This window comes from Lynx rufus, unplaced genomic scaffold (genome assembly GCF_022079265.1).
Source record: "Lynx rufus isolate CCGP_SWC_20201006 ecotype Redwood Valley unplaced genomic scaffold, mLynRuf1.p SCAF_8, whole genome shotgun sequence".
In the NCBI taxonomy this organism is placed as follows: Eukaryota; Metazoa; Chordata; class Mammalia; order Carnivora; family Felidae; genus Lynx; species Lynx rufus.
In genome coordinates this window covers 30,218,657-30,230,832 of record NW_025814896.1, presented here as the reverse complement: position 1 = coordinate 30,230,832, position 12,176 = coordinate 30,218,657, and the positions used below count along the sequence as shown (strand labels likewise).

Below are 12,176 nucleotides of genomic sequence, written 5' to 3'. Positions count from 1 at the left end.
CTCCCTCTCAGAGACACTCAGACATTCATACTCACTAAGCAAAGGTTCTTCCACTTGATCCAGACCTTTATTCAACTCTGACAATAACAGCTTTCACTTCCTTCTCCCCAGCCTAGACTCTGTGGTCTTCTTCACACAGAGAACAGAGGCCACCAACTCTCATAGCTTCCTGCCCACCCACCTTGCTTCCCTCCCTAAAACCACAGGATGGCGGGAACTGCTTTCTCTTGTTCCACCTGGCTTTCACCACAGCATTTAAATGTGCCCAAGGAGGCACTCAACTTATGTAAGCCTTTTCTTCCCTTCACAGAGAAGTGGGTTGGGTTTTTTTCTCTTTTCTTTTTTTACTAAAACACTTAACATTCACGGTGTACATCTGACCTTACATCGCTGCTATCTGGATTACTCCTCCTCCCTGACTACAGGCTAACAAAGGACATCTTTGTTGTCAAATCCAACAGGCCCTAGAGTCCTTGTTTTACTTAATTCCTCTGCAGCCATTGTTAACCGCTCCCTCACAGGTCACCAATCTTGCCTCACTTTCCTCCTGCTTCTCTGACATGTTTTCACAGTCTCCACTCTCCTTCAAACTTCTTTATCCATCCATCCTCTGGCTGTCTGCTCATCCCTGATGACACATGCTCCCTAGAGGCTTGCCCCTGCCTAAGGCTTCCCACTGACCTCTGTATGGCTCAGTCCCACAGTCATCTCCAGCTGAACATGCACCTAAACCCAATTATTCCCTTCCTCCCAACCCAGTCCCTCTCCTTCTACTTCCAGCCTTGGTAAAAAGCACCTTCTACCATGGGCACAGCAGATACCCAGCAATAGGGTACAAGTGCTGCCTAACTTCACCTAGCTGACTTCCTGGGGACCCAGCCTGGATGGACCATCCTCAAGAATTTGGATCTGACCTCAAGAATTTCCCTGACCATAATCCTTACTCTCTTGAGTTAAAGAATGCCCAAAGATGCTTTCATGTATTCTTCTAAGAGCAAGCAACACCCTGAATTGCAATTATATCATCTGTTCTCTGCCTCCCCTACTATGAGTCCCAGAACTGTAATTTACTCATCTTACAATCTCCGAGCTTAGTGGCTGGCACATATATGTCTGTTAAAAAAGAACATCTGATGATACAAGAGAACTTCTGGTATTTGTTTTGCATGAACACATACTGCCCTCTTCTGGTCAAGTATATTACCACACCAAAATTTTTTATAAAGTTCCATGTCAAAAAGTATTACATCAAGAATGTGTAAAACCAATTTTTAGGGAATGAGATAAAGCTATTGGTTAAACCAACTTAACACAATGCTGGTGGTAACAACTACGTAACACTATTAAATAAGTCATTCATTTGTAACACAGAGGCTGCTCACCCCAACCCATCCTCAAAAATTAACATTCAACCAATTGATGGGAGTGACTTCACTTAATAGAACTCAATATAGAAAAATATCAAAAATTTAAATAAAAATATAAACAAGAACTTAATATAGAAGTAATACTTTTTAATAGATGTGCAATATTTGTCATATGAATATAAAAAATACCATTTGGGGGGTGGCTGGGTGGCTCAGTCAGTTAAGCATCCAGCTTTGGTTCTGGTCATGATCTTGCACTTGTGAGCGTGAGCCCCATGTGGGGCTCGCTTTAGATCCTCTGTCCCCCTCTCTCTCTGCTCCCCACCCCCACCTCTCATGTGTTCTCTCTCTCAAAAATAAATAAATATTTAAAAAAAATTTTAGAATAAACCATTTGGACCTCTTTCAAATGGCCTGACCATTTTCAACTACCAATATTTTCAGTTTCTTCTAAAATATTGTTATTTATAGGGCGCTGGGTGGCTCAGTCAGTTGAGCATCCGACTTCCGCTCAGGTCATGATCTTGTGGTTCATGGGTCAAAGCCCCACATTGGTCTCTGCACTAACAGGTGAAACCTGGCTCAGATTCTCTGTCTCCCTCTCTCTCTCTTCCCTTCCCCCACTCATGCTCTCTCTCTCAAAAATAAACATACAGACATACATACACAAATAAAATGCTGCTTATAGACAAAAGAAGATTCTTCAAAACTAAAATGGCTTTGGGAAACTTACCAATGTCGTAAGCCATGAAATCTGAAGAGAAGCATTTGGCGCCATGGCTCATGGATGTGTCATTGTGTGTGTTTCCTCCAAACACCAGCATGGTTCCACTCACTATCACAGCTGTGTGCAAGTAACGGAAAAATCGGCTGTCCTTAAGAATGGTCCTTTTGAGTTTATTTAAAAATAATAAATACAAGGTTAGTTTTTCAGGATATTTATCATCTATTTGCTAATGCAAACACAACCAATTTCTTAACTTTAGAACCAAATGTGCAAATACTTCTAGATTTTTCCCTATATATAAGTAACTTTCTCAACAATAAATAAATATGTAAAACCTTAAAGGTCTATGAGAATTTTGACAAAGCACATTAAGAGTCTTAAAAATGATCATAACTTATGACCTTATAATTCCAGTTTCTGGGTAGAAATCACATAAAATACAGACAAAAGCTTATGTATAATGCCTTATTAATAAGACAAAAACTAGACACCAGAACTTCCAACTGTTCAAGCTCAGTACACCCACACGACAGAGTATTTACACAGCCACTAAAATGACAGACATTTTAATGACTGACAGAATGTAAACTGGTATCCATAGCATGGTCTCAAATATGTAAGGAAATACAAAAAGAAGAGAAACCATGCTTTATATAATCACATTATTTCATCATTCAAATCTGCTTTACATTTATTAAAATTAGCATACTTTATATAGTTCAATTTATAGGAGAGGGAGTACTGCTCTAATTTAGGTCCTGAGACCACCTCTGTTTGATGATTTCATGCAATGACGCCAGTAACTAACCCCAATGATGACACTTTGGTCATCAAGAAAAGGTTAAAAAATGGATAGATTCTACTTAATTACAACAATGTGCATAAGCTCAGCTTTGTAGAACAATTGACTCCTCAGGATTCTGAAGAGCTAAAATTTTACAGTGGTACTGAGTGTATGAAAATTGAAAAACCAGTCAAAAAATACTAAGCATCTTCTAATCAATCTACTACAAAATTATAGAACAATGCAACAAAATAAACTAGCTACACTATTACCTTCTGCTTCTTTCCCTTTTTCCTATCTACAGTGCTGAAGAGAATTATCTGCTAGGCCTGAAAACAAAAATATAACACAATATCTTCCGGACAATTGCCAGAATTCACACCTTAGAGTAAAAGCTCAAGAAAAAGCACCCACCACATCTGGGTGTCCACATCGTATCTGTAGAGGTCATCTGCGAGCCGGTATTTATTGGCGCTGAAAGCCTTGTAGCCGCCATGTACGTACAGGGCCCTGGTCCTGTAGTCATAGACACTGCTGTGGCCATAGCCCCCTTGGACAAGGGCACCCTGGGTATGTAATATACTCCATGTGTTCTTAGCTGGAAGGGGAAAACAGTTAAAGGCAAATGTTGCAGACTCCTCCTCCCCTAATACTTTAAATGACCAATTAGTTTACAATGAGAGATTTCAGGAGACTTGATACATATAAATTTCTTTTACCTTTTAATTTTTAAAGGAAAGCCATCTAAAACTTGTAACAAAACCAGGTGGCCAAACATCAACCTGTTAAATGATCTGATGGTCTAATATAGCAGGCAGGAAAATAATTACATTACATTTAAAAGACTCAGATTCCCCTCAGTTGAACACTTAATACCCCGTGACCTTCAGTGACCAATACCCAGATGTACTTTATGGGCCTACTTTCTCAAACTATCAATTATGGGCAGTACTCCTGCACCAAAACAGCAGATATAATAAAATTTAACCAATGGAAAGATTACACATTAAGTGGAAATCACAGTCCATTAACCCAATCTCTAAAGGGTGGTCTAATTTTTTTTTTTTTTTGTCAGAATACTTGTAGTTCCAAATCACTTTTACTTATTTACTTTATTTCCAACACCTAAAGCATTTAGTGCCATCTTTGGCTCCTCGCCAAACTGACAGTAACAAATATATACTACTTAGCGCAGCAAGGATCTGAATTTCAATAGTAATATAGCAACATTCACTGCATTTCAAGATAAAGTACTGGGTCAAAGTTAGGTGGACTCCTGTTGAACAGTCAAAACAATACAGATAAAGGTTTTAAAAGAATCACTAGAAAAAGTACACCTACCCAAGTCATATTCCTGTACATTGCTTATATATCCATAGAGAGGGCAATGACCAAAGATGACCAGCATGACCACTCGGCCAGTTTTCAATGTGACAATGTGTGCTGAGTGCCCGACCACTGCATACTGCTCTTTGGCTTTAGGGGTCAACAACACCCATGATTCGTTATGAATATGGAACACTCTCAACTCATTGGTCACATTCCCTGTCGAATCAATTTTTCCTCCGTACATGTAAATTTTATCCTAGGGGAAAAAATGTAAACAAAATTCTAAAACACATCAAAAGGATCAAATCTGAGAAGGAAAAGGAGAAGTTCAAAACCTCAATATTATTCTTAGCTTAAAAAGTGCTAGTGAAATACACCTTTCAGTGACTTATTAGGAAAAGACCAGAGAAAGGAACAAGATAAAATGAAACAAATCATATTCTGTAACCCACTGTTCTTGGACTTCCTCATACAAGATCTCTAACGGTATAAATGTGTTGGGAAGATAAAGTTGAAAAGTTCCCTTATCCTACCATAAACCACAAAAACAAGGAAATGAAAGTGATTATTCAGTTATATTGCAAGGTGGCTATTCTTGGCTAAACTTGCTAATGAACATAAAAGCTAATTTATACAGTATAAATTTCTCACCATTTAGTACTATAATCATAATACCCCAGTATAATTTGAGTCCATTAAAATCTCTCAGGTTAAATTGGTTTCAACTTTAATTTCCACTTCCAACCTAGCCAATTAAATAGCTCCCCATATCCCACGAATGGTAAGTTTTCCCCCAACTAAAAACCAACACTGACGTCAAAATTATAGAGACAGAGAGTACAATGGTGGTTGCCAGGGGCTGGGGGTGGGGGGTGGGGGTGGGATGGGAAGTTACTATTTAGTAGGCATAGAGTTGCAGTTTTACAAGATGAAAAGAGTTACAGAGATGGATGGTGGTGATAGTTGCACATTAGGCATGTATTTTATACCATTGAACTGTACACTTAAAAATGGTTAAGATGGTAAATTTCATGTTATGTGTATTTTACCACAATAAAAAAGATTAGAGACAAAAACCCAACATTACATAGCTTTTCAATCACATAATACAATAAAAAGTAAGTGTGGAAGACTTGAGTTTCTAGCTTAGTACAGAGTGGAGACATTTTACCTTGTATAATGCTAAAGAATGGCCATATCTAACAACCACATTGTTCACAGAACGGTTCAGGGCAAGCCACTCCCTAGAAGCAAGGTCATACCTACAAAACAAACATCATATTTTCACCCAAATGACAAAACAGAGTATCTTATACTTTTTTATTTGTGATATAATACAGTTTGGAGACGCTAATTAAATGTGCCATGCATACAAGAAGGCACCTCTACAAACAAACAAACCTAACATCTGGGTCCATGGGGGCATATCAGAGCTTGGGAAGCAAGGCTGGGCTGCACAGCCCTAAGACGAGGAAAAAAATCTACTGGAAGTTTCTAATGCTTCCTGAAAACCTCTCTACACGCAGTCTAAATTACTTGCAAGTTGCATGATACTCAAGGGACATTTACTGCCATAACTTCTCTTTCATTTAATCATGTGAAATTGAAGACAGGTACTGAAAAAGGAATGGTAATTAAGTAAAAGAAAACTCCCGACTTTTCCTTTACTTTATCTAATTGATTTTTTTAAAGTCGTATTTTCAAGGAAGCTGGATTATCATTTAACATTTCAATTACACTTATGGACTCATTTAAAGACTTTTAAAATACAAACACTAAGTAAACATCATTCCAGACATTTTTGATGCATATACATAGAAAAACACACTGACAATATATATTTATACAAAGGGGATCATGCTACAGTTGATACTTTAAATAGCGTCAATTTATATATAATTTAATAGAAAAAAGAAGTCAAAAAGAAACTAATGCTATTGTTCTATTTAAATAAATGTTTATTTTCTATGTTTCCCTGAATAATCCAAGTTTTTTTATTATGAAAAGTTATTATGTAAACAAGAAAAAAGAAGAAAGTTTTATCAACAAAGTAGCAAAAAAAGGAAACAAATAAATGTCCACCAATAGAAAAAGGATTATGTCTATATAATAAAATTATAGAGTGAAAAATAAATACACTCAAACAACACATTCTAAACATAAATGTCAAAACAATCCTAAGCTAAAAAATCAAACTACAGAATACTGTTTCTATAATGACTAAAAACAGAAAACTTATTAATCATAATATATGTTCATATCTATCAAAAGTATAAAGACGTGTATGTGAACAAATGATACAACATCAGGATACTGATCATCTCTGAGATGGGGTGGAACATGTGGGGATCTTTAATTATGTTAGGAATGCCTTATTTCCTAACCTAGGTGGTGTATGCATTAGTATTCATTATTCTTTTCTAGACCTTTCCTTTTGTCTTATTTTATACATGATCTAAAACAAAATGGGGACATTTACTGAATAATATATTAATACCAGTTATTACTTTATGTGTTTTTTAAATATTCCACATTTTTAAAAATACATGAAAAATTATTTAGAGGTTGGATTCACTTTAGTTTTTAAGTTACATACAAAATTAGGTTAATTTTGGACAGAATCCATTAACTTCCTGCTTTGAAAGTTGAAAACCTTAGCACTCACATTTCCTCCCATTTTTTCTCCCAATTTTTGTTATGTAATTTTTACACTGTCCCAGTTTGTAACAGTCACACTCCATTCTGTAACTGTGATACCATAGTTCTCTAGCACTGGATCTGTATTTTAGCTGAAGCAATCTCCTCACCGTCCTCTTACCACAACTTCTCCTTGAGTCTTTAATACCTAATTTTGCTGCTGAGTGGTTTTTTCTTCTAGTGGAGCTCATATGTGCTCCTTTCCCTAAATTCTCTCATGTTTAAGAATACCTGCTTGGGGGACAGCTGGGCGGCTCAGTCAAGGTTGGGTGTCCAACTTTGCTTCAGGTCATGATCACACTGTTCATGGGTTTGAGCCCCATATTGGGCTCTGTGCTGACAGCTCAGAGCCTGAAGCCTGCTTCCGATTCTGTGTCTCATTCTCTCTGCCCCTCCCCTGCTCACACTCTGTCTCTCTCTCAAAAATAAATAAAACATAAAAGAAAAAAAAAAAAAAGAATACCTGCTTGCTAGCTTTACAGCTGAATGACATCTTGGCTGGGTATAATATCTTGGGCCATCCTTTCTTGCCTTTAGAACTTTGCAGATGCTGCTCCCTTGAAAAATACTGCAGTGAATGTTGCTATGGAGAAGCCCAAGGCTAGTCTGATTTTTCCCCCTTTCATGTGGCTTGCTCTCCTGTTTGGAAGCCTCATTCTCATTCTCTCTCCTTCTCCCTCTCTCTCCTCCTTTCTCTCTCTATTCTTTTTTAAAGTCACACTATTATATTTTACTTAGGTAGAAATAACTAAAATCCATCCAGGGTAATGTCTTTACAAAATGGACTGCATACCACTATAATACTTTTATGGAGTTCTGGTTGTGAGAGGTCTTTCCTCAGGACTGGCATGGCTTCTAAAAATACTAATATACCTAATGTTCTGTCTGTAAGCTTGAAAGAGGAAAGAAACAGAGAGCGCCCAAACCCCTAGATGATTTAATCTACTTCTCTTTCAAATGACACAGAGGGTGCTCAATCTGTATCTTATGCATTTTGTTCCTCATAGTCAATGAGTCAGCTCAAGAGCCTGTCAGAGACACTAAGGTACTGGCAGGTCCCAATAACCTGGCACAGATGAACAAGCCAAAGTTCTTACATAACAGGCTGTGACTCTTTTCACAACCCAGAAAAGCAAACGCAAGGCAAGAACAATATTGATGCAATAAAACATAAGAAATTCCAAGCACTAAATAAATTCTTCTGGGAGCTCAGTTCAAGATAACAGAATATTGAACAACTAGTTCTAAGACCTGGACACACAGATAAGCAAAGACAAACTTCAGGAATTCAGAAGCAGGTGTCTTTCAGAACTGCAGCCATCTCTCTCACAAACCTCTCCTTGATGGCTGCTATCACAATGACAATCACAGCACAGGACACAGGCTCCACCACCCACAGGGTCCTGGTATTCCAATCACAGTGTCTGACCATCCGAAGACCATGGCAAAGGCTCTGTGGAGGCTGAACATGAGCCCAGCCAGAGGAGGCACAGAACTACCTGAGAGGCTTTCCATCCTATAATTTGTCCTTTATCCTAAAAGTTCAATAACTTGATCAAATCAGGTCTTGTTGAACAGCTACACAATTTTCCTGAAACCTCTTGTTCTATTTCAATCCGTTTGTCCTATTTGTTAGGTTCTTTTCTTCAGCGACAGCAATTATCTTTATATTGGATCTCCTGTCTTCCATGTGTCTTTGCTTTTCTAATTATTTCAACCTGTATTCGCTGGAATGTCTATAAAGCTGTCAGTAATTCAATTTTCTTTCTAGTTTTTGCTGTATATAATTTATTTACATTTCCTTAAATGTGTAATCTCCCATTTCATCTCATTGTTGTTATTTTCCTGTCTCTCAGTTTGTTTTTCTGAATTCAAATCCTCATTAAGTTGACGTGCAGCATGCAGCAGCTGGAAGGAATCTCCTTATTTTTCCTCTATGATAGTTGACAGCATTTACAAGCTGTTTTCTTCCTCTTTATTTTTCCATCATAGAATATGATGTGTTAGCTACAACATCATTTCTTTCATCTTGCTGGTGATTAGACATTGCCCTCCAGACATTTATAAAGTGTGGGTGATTTCTTCTTTTTCTGGAATATCTAAGACAAGTTATCCTTCCATCCTAGCTTTATTGTGAGAGCTGGTATTTCATCTTCTATCCACTTTTCTGAAGTCTGAGGACATGCTGGGGCTCAGATGGAGGAGTATGCAGTCTATTAGAATAAATTACCCAGACTCTGCTCTCCTCTGAGATTTTAAGTCTCCTACCCCAGTGGTCAATGCATATCCCAAATTAAAAGAAGCCTTGACTTCTGGACAGAGAGAGTCAGCCATTCAATTGATTTTCCCTCTTTTCACCCAATCCTCCTCAGCAACAATTTCTAATTTCTCTGACTCTTTAATTAAGAGGGTGAAACAACAATGATACTCATTCAGTTTGCTTCTTTCAGATTTGGGACTGTGAGAACTCTCAGAATCTCACCCACATGGTTTCTATGGGGCAGAACAGGGGGTCAGTCTTACTGTTTCTGTGAATCTGTTTTAAAGTTTCCTGGGGGCACCTGGGTGGCTCAGTCCATTAAGCATCTGGCTCAGGTCATGATTTCACAGTTGCACAAGTTCGAGCCCCACAATGGGCTCTATGCTGATGGTGCAGAGCCTGCTTGGAATTCTCCCTCCCTTTTACCCCTCCCTTGCTTGTGCTGTCTCTGTCTCTCTCAAAATAAATACACTTTAAAAAAAAAAAAAAGGAGTTTACTGGATTAGGTATTTGGTTATCTGCTACTCAATATCCTACTTTAAAAATTTTTTTTTATATTTTTAATGTTTATTCATTTTTGAGAGAGAGACAGAGTGTGAGCAGGGAGGGGCAGAGAGAGAAGGAGGCACAGATTTGGAAGCAGGCTCCAGGCTCTGAGCTGTCAGCAGAGCCTGATGTGGGGCTCAAACTCACAAACCACAATATCATGACCTGAGCCGATGTCCAACGCTTAATCAATTGAACTACCCAGAAGCCCCACGCAAATAATGTTTTTAAACTCTTTTTTGCTTAAGGGAAGAAAATTCAGTGATAAAATTTCAATTGGAAATCTTAACCCTGTAGACAAAGACCATTTGTTTCCCAAGACGACTCCTAGGTGACATAAAATGGGCATTGCTTTTTAACGCAAGTTAGAAGTTTTGGGTTAACAGGGTTGTGGGAAAAATAGTAAGTTCAATTGCTGAAATATGGTTATGTAAGAGTATAAATGATGATTAAGTTTATAATGTAAGTTCCAGAAACACTTCGTCTAAAAGGAGTCACTATATTTACCTTTCATGAGTTAGTAAGATTGTATTTGAAACTGTATTAATATTTACATGAAATACATAAAGCTATAAAAATCATGTTCTGATCAAGTACAAGAAGAAAAAATGTTACAATCTAAAAAACAAACGTGGCATATGAGGTACACCAGTCAAATAAAAGCGAGAGGTGACATTAATATTTCTAGGAACAGATATTTGTGAAGGAAGCAAAGAATTCACTTACTCTCCCACTCACCTGGTAAATACTTATTTAAGCTCATTCTACGAGCGAAGCCCTGAGCTGAGTGAGCAAACAAGGTCTCTAACCATGGAGAATGTATAATAGAAAAGGCAAAATCTGAGAAGCACAAGGGGCACACGTAGCATTAAAAATGATGAACACTGCTCTAAAAGAAATGGCAATTCTGAAAAAGAACAGGGAGAGCCTGTCTGAACTGGATGATCATCAGGGAAGATCTCTTGTGGGACAGTTAACTGAGATCTAAAGGGTGAGAAGAAAACAGCAAGGGGTACAACAGCAAGGAGAATCTGGATTGAGGGAGGGGTGAGCACACAGTTTTAGGCAAACAAACAAGGCTGGGGAGGTGGGAAAGGAACAAGTTGAGTCTGGGAAGGTAAGCAGTGGTCAGATGAGGTAGGCCCATTATGTCCAATGGGAAAAGCCACTGATAGGTTGTAAGAAGGTAGTAAATTATATGATCTACACTATATTAAAAAAATCATAACAGTTGGTATTTAAAAAGTGAATTAAGAGGAATGCATGGAAACAGACGTGCTAGGAATCTACTGCTAAAGCTTAGGTGAGAGATAGTGGCAGGCTGGGCACAGAGAGGAAAGAGTGAATATAACATGTATTTAGTGGGCTCCATAGGAGATTAGGATATGAGGAGGTGAAGGAGAGGAAGTATCAAAGTCATTCCCAGATTTTTTGCTTTGAGAGACGATAATGCCAAATACAGGGGTAAAAATCACATCAATGGTAGAATACTTGACTCTCATAGTATCTAGTATCATAGCAGAAGAGACAATCACTTTCAGACCTTTAATTTTACCCTACTTCTCAGGGCAGTGGCACTAGAAACAGTGAAAAACAGAGTGGGGATAGATTTTAAAAGTAGAGCTAACAAGGGACGCCGGGGTGGCTCATTCGGTTGAGTGTCCAACTTCAGCTTGGGTCATGGTCTCGCAGTTCATGAATTGGCGCCCCGCATCGGGCTCTGTGCTAACAAACAGCTCAGAGCCTGGAGCCTGCTTCAGAATCTGTATCTCTCTCCCCCTCCCCTGCTCATGCTCTGCCTCTGTCTCTCAAAAATAAATAAATGTTAAAAAAATAAAAATAAATAAAAGTAGAGCTAACAATGTCTGCTGACATATGGTAGCAGACAGACACTGGGGCGGTGGTCTTCATGATCTCGTCTTCTTGGTATTCATGCCCATGTATAATACCTTACCTTCCCCTCCAGTGTGGACAGGATCTATGACTTGCTTCTAACCAACAGAACGTGGCAAAGATGGTGACATGTCATTTCCATGACATCCGTCTTACCAGCAGACTCAGTCTAGAGAGTCTCCTTGTGACCTAATGAAGCAAGCAGCCACACTAGGGAAGTCAAAGTGATAAGAAACTGCGGGCGGCCTCTAGGAGTTGACAGCAGACTCTACTTGACAGTCAGCAAGAAGCTGGGGCTATAACCACAAGGAAGTGGATTCTGCCAACAGCCCTAGTGAGCTTGGAAGTGGACTTTCCCCCCAGCAGAACCTCTAAATGAGAACAAAGGCCAGGTGACACTATGATTGCGGAGCACCCAGTTAAGCCACGCCCAGACTCTCGACCAGCTGAAACTATGAGGTAATAAATGGGTGTTGTTTTAAGCTGCTCAATTTGTAGTCGTTTGTCGTGCAGCAATAGATAACTAATATACATACTGACATGGGATGTGAAAAAACAAGAAGTCAAGGAAGG

The 12,176-nt window shown here is 38.6% G+C and overlaps 1 protein-coding gene across 4 annotated transcripts in view; it reads right to left on the bottom strand.

Annotated features, from left to right (window-relative positions):
• ATRN (attractin) overlaps positions 1 to 12,176 on the bottom strand; it is a 161,438-nt gene that overhangs the window by 92,578 nt on the left and 56,684 nt on the right. For all 4 annotated transcript variants that reach the window (XM_047067624.1, XM_047067625.1, XM_047067627.1 and 1 more), the window contains exons 7-10: positions 5,379 to 5,469; positions 4,220 to 4,463; positions 3,293 to 3,476; positions 2,101 to 2,255 (exon numbers count right to left, since the gene is read on the bottom strand). In XM_047067624.1, the coding sequence (XP_046923580.1) occupies positions 2,101 to 2,255; positions 3,293 to 3,476; positions 4,220 to 4,463; positions 5,379 to 5,469 (674 nt within the window). The remainder of the gene's footprint in view (positions 1 to 2,100; positions 2,256 to 3,292; positions 3,477 to 4,219; positions 4,464 to 5,378; positions 5,470 to 12,176) is intronic.